General features: G+C 48.8%; 1 protein-coding gene and 1 pseudogene across 1 annotated transcript; one reads left to right on the forward strand and one right to left on the reverse strand.

Annotated features, from left to right (window-relative positions):
* Positions 1-632: 632 nt before the first annotated feature.
* Positions 633-16,046, reverse strand: SH3BP5L (SH3 binding domain protein 5 like). The gene is made up of 7 exons (XM_003803581.3): positions 15,984-16,046; positions 14,932-15,521; positions 6,410-6,472; positions 6,118-6,246; positions 4,004-4,165; positions 2,883-3,056; positions 633-2,379 (listed from the first exon to the last, which is right to left on the reverse strand). The coding sequence occupies exons 2-7, from the start codon at positions 15,112-15,114 to the stop codon at positions 1,912-1,914; spliced, it is 1,179 nt and encodes a 392-aa protein (XP_003803629.1). The 5' UTR covers positions 15,115-15,521; positions 15,984-16,046; the 3' UTR covers positions 633-1,911.
* A 5,192-nt stretch (positions 16,047-21,238) lies between these two features.
* On the forward strand, positions 21,239-21,982 carry LOC100948807 (annotated as a pseudogene).
* The last annotated feature ends 1,137 nt before the right edge of the window (positions 21,983-23,119 follow it).

A 23,119-nucleotide genomic window follows, 5' to 3' on the forward strand; every position in this document is an offset into this window, starting at 1 on the left:
GCTGCCAAAGTCACTGCTCACTTGTATCCTTCCATTCTTGGCCTTTACGCTGCCCCTTCTTGGCATCTGTTTCCAGCCCTCTACTCTGGTGGCATCTCTTCCCCTGGTTGACCCCTCGTAACACAGCTCTGAATACCAGCACACCCCAAGTGTTGCTCAAGACAATCTTTTGCTCTTCATCTCTGAGGCTCCTGAATTTACTCCTCCCCCACATCCCACCTGAGTCCAAAAGTACTCACACCCCTCTTATCTCCCAAACACTTAAGCCCTGACTTAGCAGTTGCCTTTTACCTACAATTTTAGAAACACAACAGACAACTGCAGGGGACAAAAGTCATTGTCTACCTGAAATTTAAATATCAGTGGACACCCTCAGCTCCAACCACACCCATGCCACCTTGCAGGCCCTGTATCAAGCCCACTGTGACACCTGTCCCTCACAGAATGGCCAGGTCTAATCTGCCCTGTGGTGCTTACTAATCATGGCCTCACAGCATCTGCCTTGCTTGACTGGCCCTCTACCTCACTCCCTCGGCCACCACAGCTCACCCTGCTCTCCCCTACCCTGGCCACTGCCTGATCCTGAGTCTTCTCTTCTCCCCCCCAACAGGGACAGTGACTGTTGCTGTTACATAAACTATTTTATTTAAATAAAACCAGGGCAGGCCCTTTCCCCACACACACCAGCACATGCACACACACACCCATGTCTCCCTCCCTCCCATCTGTTCTCTGTGGCCACCTCAAACCATGAGGCTTTCATTGTGACCACCCCTTGTGCCAGCAGAACCTGTGAGTGCAGCAGTGAGCTCCTCTGACCTCTCTGCTCTCCCAGGGAAGAACCCACCCTTCCAAGGCACCCAGACCTGGTGCGGTCTCCCTACACATAGCCTAGGGGCACTGCCAGGCTGAGGGACAGATCCCTGTGGGGGTCAGGACCCCTCACCCCAGCCAATCCCTTCCTGCACCAGAGGCAGCCAGGCTTGCCACTCCACAGGGTGTCCTCTAGAGTAGGCATTGTGTGGTATGGGAAAAGCAGGGAGAGCAATAGAGCACCAAATTCCCTAACCCGACCCTGCAGGAGGTGCTGAGATTCACCTTAGTACCCTCCACCCAGAAAAAGTAAACAGAAACAAGGGCATGAGGTGGGAGTGACAGGGCCTAGGCCTCCAGGACCTCCTCATATCTTCACTCCCAACAAGGACCCCGCTAGGGACCTGGTAGCACCCAGGCAATGTCAAGGACCCAGCCCAGCTGGGGAAACATCAAGCCCACAGGAGCTGGTTTTGAGTTGGTGATCTCCCCAATGTTGATGCACAGCTGGGCTTCTCTGACAGCCACATTCTGCAAATTCTGCTTTGGGACACGCACGGCAGAATAGCTCGGGTCACAGCTACTGTGGGAGGGAGGCAGTGTCTTCCAGAGGCACACAAGTGCTCACAGTGCCTGCTGGTCAACTCCAACAGGGTGGAGGCCAGGCAAGGGAGGAGCCAGCAGGGGGGTACCTGTGCATCCACATGGGCAGGGCACTCAGGGTAGCACCCATGTTCTCTTGGGGGCTTCCCTGGGCCTGCTACATCAAGTTCCCTGAGGGGAAAAGCCAGATAGATGGAGGTGGGCTCAGATGAAGGGGAAAGCAAAGGGTCCACACTCTGTAGACCGTGAGGCCACAGAGGGAGAGGAGCGCCAAGAGCAAGAGGGGCAGGTGGAGACAGCTGCCCTGTGCAGGACAGGGGAGGCAGGCCAATGGAAAGCCAAACCAGCCCTGGGCCCCAACACAGCTAGCTTCTTCCAGGGAAGCATTAGAGAAGAAACCTCAGGGAAGACAGGACCCCAGGGAGGGGAGAGAAGCTGGGGCCCCAGCTGGCCCATGCTGAATAGTCGGTCAATACAGCCACCATGGCTGCCAGGCTACAGGCTGACGCTCCGCTGGTGGCGGCCCCCACGGACCACGCCATCACTGCCACGGCGCCCACTGCTTGGGGGCCCTAGCTCCCGGCCATCCAGACTGGCGTGATCTGACAGGCCCCGCAGGTGCTCCACCGAGTCGCATTTCTGCAGGTCAGAGGCCACAGTGCGCAGGCTCAGCAGGCTCAGTGTGTCCGCATCAGGGGCAAGGCTGGGCCCCAGGCTGCCTCCCTCTTCCAGGCCCCCGCCCTCGGCCCCTTCGATACCGCTGTCCCCATCCTCTATGTCATCAGGTCCTGCTTCAGCCCCCACGGGGGAAGAGCGCCGTGGGCCTGGGGGGTGGGGAGGCAGGCCACGGCGCCGGGCGTGGATCTGCTCGCTGATCTGCTCCAGGTTGCGTAGGGCCACTGAGTAGCGGGTCTTGGCCTGGGCTACCTGCTGCTCCAGTTCCGTCACCTTGGCCTTGTGCTCCTGCAGAGGGCAAACAAGCCACGGTGGCCCACAGGGTCTCCCTGCCTACTCACACTCTGCAATGAGCTCTAGGCCTTCCCAAACCCTGTCACTGTCCCCTGGTTGTCCTTCCTCCACAGTCCTGCCCTGCATCTAACCACCTTTCAGAGCCAGACTCCATCTGCACCAGCTGCTCTCTCTACTCTCCAGTACCCCTCACCATCTGGCTGCTGCTTCTCCCCAGTCCCTTAGTTTCCACCAATTCTCACTTTTCTTTTTGTTTACCTCCTTTCTTCAGCTATGTCCTTTGCCAGCAACAGCCCCCAGCCTGCCTCCCATTCCTGCAGGGTAATTCTAGACACGTGTAGCCCCATCCACTGGCTGGTCTGCTGGAGGCCTCATCTTGCCTACCTGCCAGCATGGCTCAGACAGGCAGACCAGCACCCCTCTGCTTGCCCCCTTTCCACATGTGCCTCTTTCCTACACCTCACCTGCCCATTCTTCTTCCCCTCCCACTTATCTACCTCCAAGATCTGGCTGAACTGGGCCTTGAGCTCAAAGTAGGGGCGGCTCTTGCCGATGGCACGCCGAAGGGTCTTCTGCAGGGCTTGGACACGGGCCTCAGCCTGCTGGCACAGCCGTGTTACCCGCTGATGTTCCCGCTCTCCTCGAAGCCGCTCTTCTTCTGCCTCATTCACCTGGCCAAGGGAGACACAATGTTGAGGGGGGCCCATGCCTCAGTCCCACATCTCCCCAGGCTGCCGATCTGAGCTGCCCTGACAGAGCCTCAGCAAGGCATCTCTGCAGGCCCCCCCACCTGCAGCCCAGATGCTCAGGGGAACAGTGGCAGAGAGCCCCAAGACAGCTCCTTTCCCTCACTCTGGGACCTGCTGCCTGGCCTCTTGGCCTTTAAGGACTGCATTTGAGGCAAATGCCTGAGTAGCCCTATCTTCCCTGGGCACTTACCAGGGAAATGAGTATACTACCTGCCACTCAGCTGTGCTGTTGCCAGGAAGAGGTGCTGGAGGGCTCTCTACTCCGGCACACATGTTTTCACCTATGTGAGCTCCAAAGTAGAAGTAAAGAACCTATCTGTGCAAGTTTACACAAAAGGTCGCAAGATACCACTGCCCCCCCACCCCCCACCAGGAGCTGATGCTTGCCCTGTTTAAGCTGAAAATGGCAGATTGAGCCCATGCCAGAGATCCTCCTACTCCCCAGGCCCCTCTAAGAAGCTTGGAAAGATACATAAATTATATTTCAAAATAAAGGTAGATTAGCAGAGCTCAAAAGCAAGAAAGGAAAAACATTCTGAAAACAGGAGTCACACAACAAAATATTTATAATGAAATGTGAATGCTGAATCCAGAGTACCCACCAGTGATGAACTGTTTGGGTTAGTCTCACAGCTGAGATAAAAGCTTGTAAAAGGCCCAGAATGACATTCTAAGTCAGAGGGAAAGGCAATGCGAAAATCAGGAGGCCAAACAGGCAGAAAGCTAGAATAGGTTTTGCCTGAAACAGAAGCCAAGATGAAGGAAGGCTGGAGCAGAGGAAAGGAAGTAGTGAGGAGATAAGGCAATGAAGGAAGAGTAAACATGTTTAGGAACCAGCAAAGGGGACCTGCCAGCACCGCCCAGCTCACCTTGCAGGTGGCATGATTGAGCATCTCCTGCCATGTGGGATCCAGTCGGTTCTTGTCAGCCATGACTCCCTGCTCAGCCACAAACACCATCTCCCGGGCAGCATTGTGCATGCTCACGGCCCGCTCATACCGCAGCGCTGCCTTCTGTGTCTCCTGCTGAGCCTGGAGAAGAGGGCCATAAGGGTAGGCAACCCTGTAGGACCCCAAATTGCCCATGGGGACCCATCAAGAGTATAAGGACAAAGGAGAAAGCTACGGGCAATATCAGCTTCATCTCCAAACTGTGCTAAGGATAAATGCCAAGGAAGCAATATTTTATAAATAATAATTCATAAAGATGTGGAAGAAAAGTCAATGTTCAAACAAATATTTGAATAAATGATACTGCAAGTGGAGGGTGGTGAATTCAGCACCCTCAAAAGCTGCTGGCCTTTTACCCTGAGGAGAATATAGGAAAAGGCAAACCACTTTAGTTCAGCTTTTGGTGACATGGATGAATGCGGTCTCATAGAAAATATGACCCTGAGACCAGCAATTCCCCATCTAGCAGGTTAAGGTGAAGGACATAGTCAGATGTGTTCAGAGATATTCCTCATAGCCAATTAATTGAGAAAAATCTGGGCCAAGCACAGTGGCTCATTCCTATAATCACACACCCTGGGAGGCTGAGGCAGGTAGATAGCCTGAGCTCAGGAATTCAAGACCAGCCTGAGCAAATGAGACACCATCTCTACTAAAAATAGGAAAACTAGCTAGGTGTTGTGAGCAGGCACCTGTAGTCCCAGCTACTGAGCTGAGGTAAGAAGATCACCTGAGCTTGAAAGTTTGAGGTTGCTGTGAGGTATGACACCACAGCACCCAACCCCAGGGTGACTGAGACCCTGTCTCAAAAAAAAAAATAAAGAAAGAAAAATCTGGAAACAAATCTACCTTTTCAGCTACAGGGCATTGGTAAAATGAGTAACAGTCCATCTAACATAAGGAAATATTTATCATCCTTAAAACTGACAGCATGGATGTATATTGATTGATATGGAACTATATCATAACCAAGTAAAACAAAAGAACAAAAATAACACTTACTGTAAATTCCATTTTGGAAAAATATATGCCAAAATGTTTCTTTTAAAAAAAAAGTTATCTGTGCTGTATTAATGAAAATTTTTAATTAATAAAAGTTTTTATTTTCTATATTTTGATGCTTTGACATTTGGAAGGCCTTGCCCATGGCCTCCATCATCTAATTCATTCACTGAGCCAGTAATTTCCGTGCCCTAAATCACCCTAGGGCCAGGTGACTAGACAACAAAAGACTACTCCTGTAGACCAGAGCCTGCCAAATTATTCAAACTACCCAACCCTCAACCTATTTAAGCTTGCCTGCTCTGCCTCACCATTTCTTCCCACAAAGATGAGGGCTCTGGAATATGCTCTCCTCACTGCTTCTGTTGCCTGATCCTTGTTGCTCCCCTGCTTAGAATGCCAGGTCCCCTCCTCTTAGGAATAACTCTTCTTCCCAGGGTAGCTGTCCCCAAGTGTATTACCTTACTATACTGCATTCAAACAAATCCCAGGCACAAAAAGCATATAACAGGTACATGATAGGATTGTGGGCAAGCTTGGTTTGCTCCATGTTTTTATTATAGTCTTCCAAGGTTAAGACACATTACTTGTGTCAAAAAAATGGCTGGGAGGGCAGCAATTAACGAAGACAAGATGCAAACAAGAGGAGAGTGAATAAAAGAAAAGAAAAGTAAGAGAAAGAGGAAATGGGAAGCTATCAAAACAGTATGATACTAGAGCTGACATATCTAATATGCCCTGAAGCTTGACTCCTTAACATACAGAAGACACTCAAACATCAGCAGGGCTAAAGTAAGTGTTCTGGAGCATGTCTCTTACCCCTCACCATTTTACAGACCATAAGCCTAGGACCTGTAGTGATAGAAGAGCCTTCTCAGCTCACAGAGCTGGCTCAGACCAGCCAGGTCTGGCTCAGTGCTCTGTGCTTAGGTCTGGTGCTTTGTCTACCAGTCCATACATTCCTTACAGACAGAAGAGTCCAGGGTTAGGGTCTGCTGCAGCCCTCCTGGAATACAAGTCAGCAGCTTTACCTCCTTGGCTAGGCGCCGAGCCTCATAGTAGGGACGGGCTTTCTCAATGCAGCTCCCCAAATGGGAGCCCTGCGTGTTGAGCTTCCTTGCTGACTCCTGCAGGATCCTCCGATAGGTGGTCCTGGCCTCCTGGCAAAGGGACAGGGCAGAGAAAAGGCATGCGTGTGGGTCCCAGCCTCTCTTGTTCCTCAGCCATGCTCTTCCCTCTGCCACTGTCTCAATTTGAGAAAGAGACAGCCCGAGACACCCCCAGGGACCAGTCCCAGGGCTTGAGGAGCAGGAGGCTACTCACGTCCAGCTGCAACTCCACCTGGTTGATTTCCTCGCTGGCTTGGTTCAGATGCTCCAGCTCCTCCTGCCTCAGAGAGGGTGGAAGTTAGTGGGGGAGGGAAGGAGGCTCCAGTGAACTTTTCAGGGCACGAGCAATGCCCAGGGACAGGAAAGGAGGTGATATGCTCCGGAAAGGAAAGACAAAAATGGAGGAAGGACTGCCGAATACTTCTGTATATATCAAAGACTCACAACCTCATGTTATCATCGCAATTCTACCTTTACTGGTAGTAAAACCCCAATTTAAAAAATAAGAAAATTGGCTGGGCATCAGTAGCACAGTGGGTAATGGCACCAACCACATAAACTGAGGGTTGTGGGTTCAAACTTGGCCTGGGCCAGCTAATCAACAATGTCAACTGCAACAGTTTGAGGTTGCTATCATTTTAAAAATAAATAAATGAATGAATAAATAAATAAATAAAGGAAGGAAGAAAATTAAAGCTCAGAGAATTCAATGCTAATATGCACACGGCCAAGTGGCAGTGAGCCCTCTTTCTCTCCATCAGACGGCATCCCTTTCTCAAAATGGGTGAGTGCCCTCGGCCCCAAGGGCTGCTTACCCTCAGGAGAGGACAGCACCTGGGGCAAGGCAGAGCCACTCACTCAGCATACGCTTAACCATATATTTACTAACCCTCAGTACTGTGCGACCCTAGAGCTCAGGACACAGAGAGTGGGCCGCTCACAGCTATGAGGAGACCCACAAGTAAGCAGCAGGTCCTGGGACTTGTGAGAGTGGGCATGGGAGCCCCCTGGAGGCAGGGTCACCTACCTGGGCAGCAGCAGTCAGGGTAGGACACTTAGAACACTTGTTCCCCAGCTAGGACTTGATATACATAAAAGTGCCAGCGAAAGGGAGGGAGCCAGGAAACAGAGGTACGCAGGTGCCCTGGGCAGATGAGCTGGCAGGGGAGGAAGCCAATGAGGCTGAGGTACCAGGAAGGAGAAACTAGTACTTTTTCCAAAGGCGCCTTCAGAGCCAGGTGCCACTCAGTCTGTGGCCTAGGAAGGCAGATGTTAGCAATGAAGGGGAAGCAGGAGAGACTGACCAGGTGAGAGCAGGTGCTATCTGCAGCACTGCCAGTGGAAGAGAAGAGGGCAGGTCCCAAAAACACAAGGGCGGGTATGGCCAGGGGCAACAGCTCACGCCTGTAATGCTAGCACTCTGGGAGGCCAAGGCAGATGGATCACTTAAGCTTAGGAGTTGATGAGCCTGAGGAACAGTGAGACCCCATCTCTACTAGAAATAGAAAAACTAGCTGGATCTCATACGGGTGTCTATAGTCCCAACTACTTGAGAGGCTTAGGTATGAGGATCACTTGAGCCTAAGGGTTTGAGGTTGCTGTGAGCTGTGATGACACGGCACTCTACCGAGGGTGACAGAATGAGATTTTATCTCAAAAAAAAAAAAAAAGAAAGAAAGAAAGAAAGAAAAATAAGGGCTGGGTGGATAATTAAGGTCAAAGTTAGGGAGGAGTGCAGGGCCTGAGAAGCCTCTTGGCCTGCTTGGGCAATTGATGATGGTGACCCCAGATCCCCACAGTTGGTTGGGAGGGAGAGGGAGAGTCTTGGGAAGAAGCCACCAGATGTGCTGGTCTGAGTACCTCTCTGGGCCCTGGGCTGGAGAAAGAAGCAATGGAATCATCCCAGGGCTTTTAGTGAAGTGGCAGAGCACCAGGCAAGGAGCTGGCCTCAAGCCATCCTTTCCTGCCAGAGAAAACACACATCTTCCTGGAACCCCTGTAAGCTGAGGAAGGTGGCCAGGAGCACCACAGCTCTGCCCCAAGGAGGTACCTATTGCCCAGCTGTAGGTCTCTGGGAGACCCAGGGAGATCCACCCTGGCACTGACCTGCTGCCAACATGCCAGTGTCACTCCCCATGCCTAAGGCTATGGCCTCAGCTCCTGCTCACCTTGCTTGGGCCTTCCAACAACCTGAAGAAGGGCTCAGGCTGACATGAACTATCTCCCTTTGAGTCTTTTTACTTCTACTTTATCCCCACTCCCTCCCTTGATCCTGAAAATGTTTCAGTCAGCAAGTAGGAATACAGAAAACCGGGGCGGCACCTGTGGCTCAGTGAATAGGGCACCAGCCCCATATACCGAGGGTGGCGGATTCAAACCTGGTCCCAGCCAAACTGCAACAACAACAACAACAACAAAATGGCTGGGTGTTGTGGCAGGCACCTGCAGTCCCAGCCACTCGGGAGGCTGAGGCAAGAGAATAGCCTAAGCCCAAGAGCTGGAGGTTACTGTGAGCTGTGACTCCATGGCACTCTACCGAGGGCGACAAAGTGAGACTCTGTCTCTAAAAAAAAAAAAAAAAAATCAACAGAATACAGGAAACCAGTCAGAAGTGTTAATTACTACAAAAGGGAGAAATGTGCACACCTATAGCAGCAGGGCCTTGCCTCAGGAGGGCTGCACATGTAGCTTGAACTTTCTTGTGGTCCAATTGCTATGAAGTATTGCCTGAGCCACACATGGAGTTTTTAATTTTCTAGTGGCCACATTTTTAAAAAGCAAAGCATGAAGTGATAATACGTTTCATTTAAACCAATCTATCCAAAACATTATTGTTTCAACATGTAAAAACATAATAATATTAACCAGACTTTTAAAGTCTATACAGGCATCCTCAAACTACAGCCCATGGGCCACATGCAGCCCGCCTAGGACATTTATTCGGCTCACTGGGTGTTTTTGCCACCGCTGCCTGTCCTGCTTAGCAGCTGATTTGTACCGGGCCCATAGTCTGGCCTACTAACGGTCTGAGGGACAGTGAACTGGCCCTCTATTTAAAAAGTTTGAGGACCCCTGGTCTAGAAGGTAGTGTACATGGGGATCTTACTAGCCACATAGCCCACTGTTCATAGAATAATAATCTCCACTCTGGAACCACAGGCAGTGTCATGCTGCCAGCAACACAGAACCAAGTTCTACAGAGCCTCCTTTAAAGGGGTGACACTATCAGCTGCTGTGCTGGGATCACCCTAAAGGGCTTCCCCAAAAGCAAATTCCTGTCAGGGTGACAGACCACCTCTCTCCCTGCACGCCCAGCTTCCTGTGGCACAACCTGACCCACAGAGAGCTTCAGGCTCTCTGAGAGACAAGGTGACCAGTTCTTTCACAGCTCCTGCTAGGGAGTAGTATCTCCTTCGCCTACAACAGAGAGGAAACAATGAGGCAGGAAATTGTCACAGAGTAGAGTCTGGGTCCAGGACCTGACTTTTGTTTTATTTTTTGAGACAGAGTCTCACTCTGCCGTCATAACTTACAGTTAACCTCAAACTCCTGGGTTTGAGCGATCCTCCTGCCTTAGACTTCCAAGTAGCGGGGACTACTGGCACCTGCCACAACGCCAGCTAAGTTTTCTATGTTTTTTAGAGATGGGGTCTCACTCTTGCCCTTGCTCAGGCTCGTCTTGAACTACTGGGCTCAAGCAATGCACCTGTCTCGGCCTCCCAGAGTACTAGGAATACAGGCATGAACCACTGTGCAAAGCCTAGGACTTGACTTTTGATTTCACTTTCCTGCCACTGTGACCACCCTCCTGGGACCGAGGACATCACTGGAAGGACATCTCAGAAAAGAAAGGAGTATGGGACCAGGAAAACCGCAGCACAGGTAAGCAGAGGATGGGTCTCTGGAATGCTGTGAGCATTCATTCCAGGGGAGAAGAAGAGAGTTGGGTAAAAGCTACCCTCTAATTCTGGATCCCTGCCTAGGATCCCTGCTGAGTTCCATGGCCTAGAGTACTCCTATCTCCAGCTCCAACAAGATGACCAAAGGACTGAATGGCTTACTATTTTGTCCCTACTGGAAAGTACAGGAGAAGGGCTCTTGCTATTGGCAAGGGGTGGGAGAAGGTGTTACCTTTCTCAATGGAAACCCACACCCCAATTGCACCTCCAGCAATCAAAACCCCATTTCCTGATATGTCTGCTTCTTGGAGTCAAAATGCTCTAACAGGACAAAAAGGTGACTGGGAAGCAGAACAGCCCAGAAGGCAGGGTAAACATGGGAGGTGGAGGAGACAGCTAGGCTGGGGCATACCCAGAAAGGATGAGCAGGAAGCCACTTACCCTGGAGGACCCAGGGGACTGTTTTAGGCAGCCAGTGACATTCCATTTGGCTTGCTCCACCAGGGACTCCTGGCACTCACCTGAAGTAGAGTTTAGGCAGGACAAAGCCTGAGTCAGCACATATCATCCATCAGTGAACCAGCAGCCAGCAGGGAGGGTGACCTTCCTGGAGCATACCAGACACATTCCCAAGATGTCAGGACACCAAGTCAAAGACATAAGCAGGCACTCAGGCTACCAAGGCTCTAACCCTGCCTCCCACAAACTATCTAAAGACTCTGATAGTTAGTATGTGGGGCCAGGTTGATGACAGTCCTATGGGAAGCTAAACCCACACTTTCAGATGGGGACACAGAGTTACCCTGAAGAGTCTGGAGAGAAGTAGGTGACTGTATCCACACACCAAGGAAAGAAAATGCCTTTCACAGAGGAGGTCCAGAAAGAGTCATGGAGCAGAAGCAGGCCCAGCCAGCACTACCCTCCTTGTCCTTGTCCCTCCTCCTCTCCACCAGGAGTCCCTCTCAGAAAGCTGAGGACCAAGCCTGCAGAGGGCAGGGACGGGACTAATGCCTATAATCCCAGCACTGTGGAAGAGCAAGATGGGAGCACCACTTGAGTCCAGGAGTTTAAGACCAGCCTGGGCAACACAGTAAGACCCTGTCTGTAAAACCTGTCTGTAAAACATCAAATTAACCCAGAGTAGTGGCAATGCCTGTAGTGTCAGCTACTGGGGAGTCTAAGGCTGTAGTGAGTGATGTTTGTGCCACTGCACTCCAGTCTGAGTGACAGAGAGAGAACCTGTCTCCAAACAATTACTTATTTATTATTATTTTTTTTTTGAGATAAAGTCTCACTATGTTGCCCTTGGTAGAATGCTGTGGCATCTCAGTTCATAGCAACCTCAAACTCTTGGGCTTAAGCTATTCTCTTGCCTCAGCCTCTCCAGTAGCTGGGACTACAGGGGCCTGCCACAATGCCCAGCTACTTTTTTGGTTGCAGTTGTCATCATCATTGTTTAGTTGGCCCAGGCCAGGTCTGAACCCACCAGCCTTGGTGTTATGTGGCCAGCGCCCTACCCACTGAGCTATAAGCACCATCAACAGTTCGTTTTTCATTTATCCTTTTTTTTTCTGAGACAGAGTCTCACTATGTTGCCCTTGGTAGAGTGCCACGGTGTCACAGCTCACAGCAATCTCAAACTCTTGGGCTTAAGTGATTCTCTTGCTTCAGGCTCCCAAGCATCTGGGACTACAGGCGCCCACCCTAATACTCAGCTATTTTTTTGTTGCGGTTGTAATTGTTGATTTTAGCTGGCCCAGGCTGGATTTGAACCCGCCAGCCACGGTGTATGTGGGCAATGCCCTACCCACTGAGCTAGGCACTGCCTAATTTTTTTAGAAAGTGGGGAAGGGAGGGGAGAAAGCTGAGGATCAGCGTGGAGGATCTGGAGAACTCCACCTAGGTCATGACATGGATATACAGCCAGTGGCCATCTCTAAGGGGACAGCACACTCCAAGTATGTGTCAGCTGGCCTCCTTTCAATTTTCATAAGGGTCCTGCCAGATAGTGGGCATGCCACAGCAAAGAGCCTCTCACTCTCAGGACAGCCATTGCAGGGAGCTTGCCTGGCCTGGTGGACTCAGCTTTGGCTGTACATCAGAATCCTTTCTCACCTCACCCAGACATAGAATCCACATGTCTGGTGAGGCTCAGGAAAAGGTGTTTTTAAAGGTTCCTATTAGTTTTTGTTTTTGAGACAGTTTTACTCTGTGACCCTTGCCTAGAGTGCAGTGGTGTCATCATAGCTCACAGGAACCTAAAACTTGAGACCATAAGGGATGCTCCTACCTTGGCCTCCCAAGTAGTACCCACCACCATGCCCAGCTAATTTATCTATGTTTAGTAGAGATGGGGTCTCACTCTTGCTCAGGCTGGTCTCAAACTCCTGACCTCAAGCAATCCTCCTGCCTTGGCCTCCCAGAGTGCTGGGATTATAGGCATGAGCCTCTGCCTCTGGCTGATTTTGACAGATCTATGGGCAGAGACCGAGTAACTACACTGAGAATCCAGAGAGATGAATCCCATTTAAAGCACTGAAACGTACCATTGGGCATTGTGGTCTGACACGTTGTCAATATTAAGAGAGACCTCAGAAGACATACCCCAATCTCCTCTTCATCTGAGAAAGGAGCCCAAACACAAAAGAGCCAAATTCCACTGGCCTCTGTAAAGCATGCCCCTCCCACCAGGCTGCCCTTCCTACATGGCAAGACTGGAGCACTCACCCAGCACTCACCCAGCCACACCATGCCATTGTCATCAACTGAGGGAGGTCACCAGGGACCTTTCCTCCCTAGGCAACCCACAACATTCCACATGCACAACACTGTTCAGCAAGAGAGACTAGCGTTTCTTGCATCAAGTTCACTGGAGGCAAAGTAAATCATATGCTTCCACAGAATACTCTGACCCTCACAGAGCTTGTCTAAAAGAACTGTCTGTGATAACAAAAATGTTACATTTCTGCACTGTCAGTATGGCACTGGGGGAACTGCATTTTTAATTTTAATTAATTGTATTTAAGTAGACACACAAGAAAAGCAGCTACCTTATTAGATAGCACAGTCCAAGAGTGAGGGTTCATATCACTGTCTTTGCCTCTGTGGAGGGTGGAAAACACAAAGAAGCAGGAAAGGCTGCCAAGACATCTCAGCTGGAGCAGGGCAAGACATTCGGCAGGAAGGTGTACCAGCAAGCTACACAGCCCTCCTTCCCAAGTGACAGAAAGGGAACTCTTCCCCAAAGTGCTACCTATAAACTTTTACCAAGAGAATAAGCAAAGGAGTTTGTGAAAGAATTATGGATGGGGTGGTGCCTGGGGCTTAAAGGAGTAGGGTGCCAGCCCCATAAGCCGGAGGTGGTGGTTCAAACCCAGACCTGGCCAAAACTGCAAAAAAAAAAGAATTATAGATAGGTGTCAGAGCAGAGTGAGAGCCACGCAAACCATTTAGACCAACTACTCACTACTTACTGTACAGATGAAGAAACTGAGGCTCAGAGAAGGTAAGTAACTTTCATAATAACAATCAAACACCATGAGGCTGGAGGTTATTTGCCTCTCAACCCAAAGCTTTTTTTTGTTGTTGTTGTTGTTATTAATACAACTTATTTTCTCAGTGAACAACAAATCTGTAGAATTAGCAGAAAGAATTGGCTGTTTTCAATGCAATGCCTATGAGGCACAGCAGAAATAAACTACTGACTCATGCCAGAGATGAAACAGCTCACTGCTGCTCCATTACAAGCATGGACACGGTCGAAGAGGAGCCCACACGCACATATCCTGGGCACCCACACACAGAGAGACAGGAAACGATGCATGGACTAGCTTTGATTTCTTCCCCCACTGGCTGGGGTAATCCAGCAAAGGTTTGTTATCAGAGAAGCCTAGGAATGAGAGCCCTGGGCTGCCCTTGGTCATTTACAGAGGTGTGGTGAGTCACATCCACATCAGTCTTAAGAGATGTGACCAGACCAAATGGCAGACTCACACCCTAAATACTCTGGAGCATCCTGGTCATCACCTACCCAAGCAGCTTACCCAGGAAGCCCTTCTTGGCTGAGGCCCTGAAACACTCTGACCTGGTTCTCACCACCCAGGCACCTCTTCCACACATTGATGGTCTTCTTTACCCACTGCCCCAGAGTCTCCTACACAAAGATCTGCCTGTCCTGCCAACACACCAAGGTAATAAACCACTCTTCCACCTTTTTTGGTGGCTCCACCATCTTGCGAGCAAGGGATGTATATTACTAATAACTGACCACAACTAACACAAATCCTTGAACAGAGGGGACTTCTTTATAGGCCTAAAGATGCTGTCACACTTCTAAGGCCTGAACATCACACTGCTCTCAGCAGTAAACATCCATGGAAAGCACTGCTCAAAAGATGAGAAAGAGGGCAAGATTCCTTTACTCAGACTCAAAAACTGCCTCCCAGTTTCAAAGTCACCTCCTCTGACTTCCCACTCACACAGCTGAGGGTCACTCTGCCTACTGGGAAAGGAGCACATTTGCCCCACACTGACCTGGCTCCACATTGGCCTGGACAGTGCCTCCTGCACCTGCTGTCAATGTGGCACTTCACTTTGGTTCCCAGCAACATGTACCATTTACTCCAGCCAGGTCTTTCTCTGCACTCCATCAGCACTTCAGACACACAACTCTCCTGGCATTTATCAAATTATACTGCAGAGATCTGTTGACAAACTTGTTCTTTCCTATCCCAGTACGCTGGGGAAAGAACAGTTTTAAGTCCTCATTGATCCATCACTCTTCAAGAAGGCAGGAATGTGGGGTTCCCCCTTCTCCGACCCCACTCAGTCTTCTCACCTGTATTCTAGGATCCAGTTCTTCCTCTTCTCTTGGAGACAACTTGGCCTCACTGTTGCTGCTTCCACCTCCTCCAGGCTCCTCTGCGACTGGGCTCCTAAGAACTTCATCCTCTACAACCACAGGCCGAAGCTCTCCCTGCGGGGTCTCCCGGCCCCCTGCAACCTGCCTGAGCTCAGCCATGTTGACAGGGAGCGGGCAGAGCCCTATGCACAAGAGAGGACTGACATGCTGGGACCAGGGCCCCAGCTTGGGGGCTTCTGGGGCTCACTCTGGATGCCAAGAAGGGTTTCTCTTCTCAAAACGCAGAAAAATGGGGTACAGGGAGAATTGCACCGCAGTCAGAGGTGGAGAAAGTTGTCAGTGGGCTTCCTAGAGCTAAAGATTTGTCTGTGCCAAAGTTCTTCCCTGCCCACCACGAGGAATCCACTGGGAGACCAGGAGCAAGAGCTCCGAGGCAGAGGGCAAAGGAGGCCTGGATTCGGGGCCAAAGCGGGTAAAGAGGAGCACCATTCAGGAGGGATGTGGTAGCAGCTGGGGAGAAAAAGCTGGGCCCGAGCAGAGGCTGCGAGGCAGTGTCTTTCTGGAAGCTGTAGAGGAAACAAAGGCCAAATACGTGTCATGCCAGTATCAGAATCTCTGCCACCAGCCACTTCCAATCTTTCAGCCTCCCAAGGATTCCACTCTCAATTCCCCAGCCCTGTATTCGAACCAATCTCCGCCTTAACTTCTTTCCTCAGCCCTCAAGGACTTTAGATTCTACACCGTGCCCCGTCCCAGCTCCTTTCGCCCCAGCTGCTCCCAGTCCAGCGCTTTCCGTATTCCCTCAGCTCTTCGTGCCTTCCCGCCATCCCCGAGACCCGGCCCGTCCCACCCATCTCCGCCCGGCTCCACAATTCACCTTGCAACCCCCAGCCCCGCCCCACCTCTCCTGTCTCTCCAGCCCTGCGGACTAAGCCTCCCACTTCCAGCCCCACACTCTTCTGCACCCCCAAGGCCTCTTGCCCCAGCCACTCCACAGAGCTCGGCAAAAAGGGGCTTCACAGCCTTACCTCAGTCTCCCTTCGCGGGCGCGGAGCTCCTAGGCTGCAAACAATCTTCCCCCTCCCTCTCTGCAACAAGCCGGCCCAACCAAAACCGACCCAGCCGAGCGGAAGCGGAATTAGCTAACAGGATAACAACACGTACCTCTCGCGGGCCCTTGTCTGCCGCCCAACGGGGATTTGCCGCTCCGCCCTGCCCGCAGAATCCGTACAACGTGGCAGCCCACTCCCTCGGCGCTCAGGCTCCCTGTTCTGTGCCTCCAGTCTATCCTCTGCCAAGGATGAATCATAGACAAACATGAGGGTATGGTGGTAAACAGAAACCACGCAATGAAAAGGAGATGAAAACAGAGATTCCCTAGTGAGTAGAACGACGGTTGAAATAAAACGGAGATCAGATAATCGCCTCAGAGAGAGAGTTGCCATCTTGCGTTACGGAGCTGCAACTCCGGCTGCGAGGAAGGCACTTCCGTCCTCGCTTACGAAGGCGGGCATAATGCCGGAAGTGACCGGTAACTTGGTGCACTTCCGGCTGCGAAGTCTGCAGCTCCCGTCGGGGCTTTAGCTGACTGTACTCGTGAGGCGAGGTAGAGGTTTCCATAAACGGCTTTTCTCGCACGGCTGAAGTTAGCTGGATTCTTAATAACGGCATCTAAGCGGACGGCAGACGAATGGGTAAAACCTCTCTTGGAGCCCGAGGCCGCTGTGGCCCCGGCCCTGCCGCTCCTAAGCCAGGACCTGTTGTCTGGACGTCGTTTCGGTGGGGCTAGCTGTTACACTGTAAAAGCTGATCAGCAGTTCAGTTAGCGTTAACTCCAACATTCGTGCACTCGCTGGTTGAATGCTCATGAGGAGGAGTTTGTTACCTGGGCTTGCATATCAGTGCGTGAGCGACTTGGTTGTCACCGCTCAGTGTCGCTGGCTAGTCGGGAGCCTAGGCCTGCAAGGAAGGGCTTGAATGTGTTGTGTTTACAAAAGGCCAAATTTAGCCGGCTCAGTGGCTCACGACTGTGATCCCAGCACTCTGGGAGGCCGAGGCGGGTGGATTAACTGAGCTCATGAGTCTGAGACCAGCCTGAGCAAGAGCGAGACCCCGTCGGTAAAAAATAGCCGGGCGTTTTGGCGGGCGCCTGTAGTCCCAGCTACTTGGGAGGCTGAGGCTAGAGGATTGCTTTAGCCCAGGAGTTTGAGGTTGCTGTGAGCTATGACGCCACGGCACTACCGAGGGTGACTGAGACTGTCCCCTCCCCCTCACCAAAAAAAAAAAAAAAAAAAAAAGGCCTAACTTCCTCTGAGCCCACTGGGTTTTTCCCTGGGGCTGGAGAAGGCAAGTGGAATGAATTCTCCCTCTTCCCTTTGGGTCCTGTGGAAGATAAACAGTGAGAATTTGATTAAAACGGTAAAGAGGTGTAGAGGTGATTGGGCGTTTTAAAAGAACAAGGGAGAGAAGATGAACGGGGTTCAGCAGAGTCAAAAAAATGAACAATTACAGAGGGTTGATCAGAGTAAATGGGATTGGACCAGGTATGTCTGCAAACTGGCGGTTATCTGAGATAAAGTGCTATTCTCCCACTGCATCTGGGGAGTAAAGGCCCAAATACATCTTGAAAGGTTGAAGATTTCGTAAGTGTAAGCCATTAGTAAATGCTCTTAAGAAACGGGTCAGGAACCTATCTTCAGGCTAGACGAAACTACATTCTACTAAGAGAAAGGATTGAGCTTTCTCAGGTAGGCATTTTAATGGGGGTGAGAGGATGCATGTGGTCATCTTAGGGAAGCGACCATGTGCTGCTAGACGCGGTGCTAGGATTGGGTTGTCTCTTAGTGCAGAGGTTTGGATGTGCCAAGAGTGGCAGTTCTTAGTCCTTTCCCCTCCCCTCATGGATGAATAAGCCATTAAAAAAAAATTGAGACAGGGCAGGGTGGCTAATGCTTATAATCTCAGCACTTTGGGAGCCCAATGCAGGAGGATTGCTTGAAGCCAAGAATTCAAGACCATCCTGCACAACCCTGTCTCTACAAAAAATAAAAAAATTACCTGAGTTCGGTGGTGCACACCTGTATTCTCAGCTACTTGTGAGATTGGGGTGGGAGAATCACTTGTGCCCAGGAGTTTGAAGGCACCCTGGGTGATACAGTGAGACCATGTATCCACAAAAAATTTAAAATATTATCCAGGCATGGTGGCACACATCTGTAGTCCTAGCTACTCAAGAGGCTGAGGCAGGAGGATTGCTTGAGTCTAGGATTTGAGGTTGCAGTGTGCTATGATTATGCTACTGGGCTTTCCAACCTGGATGATAAGAGTGTGACTCTATGTATAAAAAAATTGAGGAGGGTCAGGTGGCACCTGTGGCTCAGTGGGTAGGATGCCGGCCCCATATACCAAGAGTGGCAGTTCAAGCCTGGCCCCAGCCAAACTGCAACAAAAAAATAGCGGGCATTGTGGTGGGCTCCTGTAGTCACAGCTACTCGGGAGGCTGAGGCAAGAGAATCGCCTAAGCCCAGGAGTTGGAGGTTGCTGTGAGCTGTAGCGTCACTGCATTCTACCATGGGGGACAAAGTCTCAAAAAAAAAAAAATGTTTTTTTTTGAGGGGGGCCAAAGATAGCCTTTAAAAGAGGTAATTTAAAAGACAAAAGTTTTGGGCGGTGCCTGTGGCTCAAGGCGTAAGGCGCTGGCCCCATATACTGGAGGTGGTGGGTTCAAACCTGGCCCCAGCCAAAAACTGCAAAAAAAAAAGACAAAAGTTTTTTTCCATATAACTAGAAGTCTTATTTTTAGAATTCCAGAAGTGACTTTTCTCATTTTAGTTAAGTTAGTGAGACACTAAATACCAGTGTCTTAAGTGGACATTTCTGATGGATAATAATGCCTCAGTCTTAAACTACATTCCTTTTTGTTACTAAAGTGCCACACATAGATCATGAAAATTAAATACAGAAGTGATAAACATGATTTATTTGTTCTCTACCAGTCACCTTATTTCTTTTTTCTTCTTACTAAATCCTTTTTTCTGTGCAATCCTTCACAATCACAATCTGCTTCTATTTGTCACAGACCTTTGTTGGATTTGATGGGAAAACATCATGAATATGTACATATAAAGCCCAGACCCTTAGATCACGTCCTGAGATTCAGCTGCCTCTTTAGGGTCTCTACTGTCCTCTCCCAAGGCTAACTCTCACCCACAGAGACTAAGTGTGATTCTGTCATGTGTAGATACTAATATTAATGTAGTCCCCCAATAGTTTTTCTGCTGGGCTTGGATAATGTTTCAGGGAGAAAGAGGTTGAGGTGTGCTGTACATTGATTTAACTTTGATTTGTTTTAGTGGAGCCAGCATAAAAAGGATGAACTAACACTTTTTCTGGAGTACCACTGTGCAATGAAGGAAATGGTCTGTATCAGCTCTGTGTGGCGTGGTAGTCTCTGGCCCCATATAGCCATTGAGCTCATGTGATTAAGGAACTAATTTTAATTTTAACAGCTATATGTGGTTAGTAGTTCCATTATTTGCACATTTCTATAGCCCATCTTTCCTGTTTGATCTTTCTGGGTACATGTCGAACTTTCATGTCTCCAATACAAAATAAGCAAATGCCTGTTCATCTTCACTGCCATTCACCTTACATCTACTTCCTCCCTTACCACTTACCTCTGCAGTCTGGCTTCTGCTGTAACCAATCCATAGATGTTACAGGTCATAAAGTCGTCTGTACTGTCAATATTGCTAAGTCACCAAGATCTGGCACTGTGTTATTTCTCTCGTCTTTCTTACTTCTGAGTCACCATTCTGGGATTCCTATTTTTTCTCTGGCCTGTTGATCTATTCCTGTATGTAATATAACTTCACTGAATATCTATTATGTGCCAGAATTTTGAGTGATGATGAGGAAAAGGATAGTATCCCAGTTCCCATGTAGCTTATAATCTATGATGCTTGCTTATTTATTTATTTATTTTGAGACAGAGTCTCAAGCTGTTGCCCTGGGTAGAGTGCTGTGGCATCATAGCTCACAACAACTTCCAACTCTTGGGCTCATGTCGTCCTCTTGCCTCAGTTTTTCTATTTTTAGTAGAGACCAGGTCTTGCTTTTTGCTCAGGCTGGTCTTGAACCCATGAGCTCAAGCAGTCCACCTGCCTTGTCCTCTCAAGAGTGCTAGGATTACAGGCATGAGCCACCTCACCCAGCCTGTGATGCTCATTTTTTAAACTAATGACATTCAAACTCATTGTAATGCAACCCAGATGTATGTTTTACCTTGCAACCTACTGCATGTGTATGTATACACACACACACACACGTATGTAAATATATTCATTAAAGAGTTTCAGGAAAAGACCTTTACTCAAATTGTATACAAAGTACATTAATATTCTTATACTACTTTTTAATGCTGATAGAGACCACTTTTGTTAAATTCATGACCCACCCACAATTTGAAAACTGTGTCCTAAATGCCAGTGTGCTCCAGACCCTGAAGTCAGTTTCTGACTGTGTCACGCTGCCTACATTCCCTGGATGCCCTTACCCAAGTACATGGCTCTAACTCCTATCCATGGCCACTGCTCCTTCCTTGAAGCTCTGTCTTCTCAGATTCCCAGCATACCACATTGTGAGACCCAGCATCCTTTTCAACATAGTGGGCCTGTCTTCAGTGTTGTTTCTCTCAGTGGGTCCAAATCTGATTTGGTACCCTTTTCTAAGTCCTGTTCCTTTGACATTTACTATGTTGGTAAATGGTTCTGTAATCTACCCACTTACCCTAGGGAGAAACCTGGATGTAATTGCATTCCTCACTCCCACCCCACATTGCTTTTCATCACATTAAGTATCTCAGAGACCCTTCCTTTCCACCTCATTGCCATTGCTTCAGTTTAGACCCCTCACTTGCATCAGAAACAGCATACCTCAAGGGTCTTCTAAGTCAGCTCTGTTCAATAGCACTTTCAGCAAGGATGGAAATTAGTATATTTAAACTGTCCAAAGTAGTAGCCACTGACCATGTATAGCTCTTGAGCACTTAAAGTATGGCTAGTGTGACTGAAGAACTAAATTTTTAAGTTTAAATGACCACATACTCAATATGCGAAGTATCTTGAACTAGTGACCTGGGAAGGTACTAGATGGAAACTTGAGAAGCACTGCTCGCTTGCTGAGCACCGAGGCATTCCTGGCAGCAGACTGATTAAAACTCACAGCCACTAACTAGAAAGTACCCTTGCTATGAGAAAGAGGATATCATTAAGTTGTTCAATTCATGAAATTCAAGTTACATGTGAATTTTGCCAAGCAATACAAGGACCTATGGAATATGAGTGATTACAAACACTTTCTGTGCACTGTGCTTGGATGTAGTCGACACACATGAGGATCATTTGCCTATCAAGAAACATAAATATGAGATGACACTGAAATTTGGCCCAGCACATGAAGACAGTGTCATTGTGGCTGATCAGAACCCAACACAAACAAGATTCTTGAAAAGCTGTGAAGAAGCAGGTTTGTTTAATGGATTAGCAAGCCTATTTGATAATGAATTCTATAAGACTTCAGAAGACAACATGAAAAAAATGCTTCTAAATCTGTCTCCTCTTGCAACACCTGTCATAAGCAAAATTGAGGAGACTCTTGTAGAACCAACTCAACAGGATAGTCCTTTGCCTTACCCAGAGACTACTACCAGTGATGAAAAGGAAGTGCCATTGGCACAGTCCACATCAGCTATCATTTGTCCAGCATCATTATAGCTTCCTAATGGGCTGCTTACAAATTCTGACTCAAACACTTAAGTATTCAAGGGGCAAATTGTTCCTATACAAGGCCCGTTTCCTCTTCTGTGTATCTTCCTAAGAGACAAACCATGCCTGTTGGTATTCCTGGGTCAATTACAAGTTCTAATGTGCATGTTCCCACTTGTTCAGCCAATCAACATAGTGCCTAGTGATCCAGGAATCCCAGGTCTATCTGCCCCTCAAACAAGTACAGTCAGAAGCAAAAATGAGATTAAAAGCTGCTTTGAGCCAGCAGCATCCCATGGCAATATTACCTACAGTAGTACTGTCAGAGGTCGTGGTAGGAGATTGATTAGAACTCGTAGGAATCTTAGCCATGGTCATCTGAACAGCCAGCTGCATTCACTACAGAAACTCCACCTTCTCCAGCTCACATAACTCCCCAGATCCAAAATACAAATGGTTGTCAGAGAGGAACTAATGACGATCCTGATGAAAAAAGGAGAAAGTTTTTCAACAAATAGAGCAGCAGCTTCAAGATGCTGACAAAAAAAAGGAAAGTCTGGGTTCAGTCTTTAGAGAGAAAAGCAGAACACTTGAGTTCATTAAATGATCAGCTGCAACTGCTGCTAAAGATGGTAGTTCAGAAGACATGTCAGTGCTGAGCGGCTATGAGTCTTGGCTCCACCAGCACATCCAAAGCAGTGTGTTTGGCTGCCAGGGCAGGGCCCAGGTGGCAGACAGGGGGCAGTCTGCTTCCTTGGGTCATCGTGGCTCCCCCTACCATGCACAGTCCTCAGGATGCTGATAAAAACCTGTAGTACAACAATTTCAGATGCTCATTAGTGACTTCACAGGGAAATCAAGGCAAGACTAGTTTCCATTTATGTTTGAAAAATCTGTGGGTATAAATTTGGCTTTAAAGTTGGTGTAGCAGCAGTTGATCATACTGAATGACAGTGGGGTTTTTTTTTTTTTTTTGCAGTTTTTGGCTGGGGCTGGGTTTTAACCCACCACCTCTGGCATATGGGGCCAGTTCCCTACTCCTTTGAGCCACAGGCGCCGCCCAACAATTTTTAATCTCTAGAAAAAGACTGATTTTGCTTTTTAAAAAATACTGTTAGATTTATAAAAAACATGAAAGTAAATAGCCATGTATGGCTAGTGACTAATGTATTGGACTAGACAGGTCTAAATGATCCTGCTGCACTGTACCCCCTTCTAGTCCTTAGCACAAGTAGAAAGCCAGCTAACCCCTACTGACGAAATAAGTGAAATGTAAAAATGTGAAAACCATATTAAGATATCAATAGTACCGTAGATTACTATTTAATATCACGAACCACCTCTGTTCCTTAGCTAATAAATTTATACAGGTAACTGTTCTATTTTTTCTTTTTTCTTTT

This window comes from Otolemur garnettii, unplaced genomic scaffold, assembly GCF_000181295.1.
Source record: "Otolemur garnettii isolate 467f Iridium unplaced genomic scaffold, OtoGar3 scaffold00345, whole genome shotgun sequence".
Classification (NCBI taxonomy): domain Eukaryota; kingdom Metazoa; phylum Chordata; class Mammalia; order Primates; family Galagidae; genus Otolemur; species Otolemur garnettii.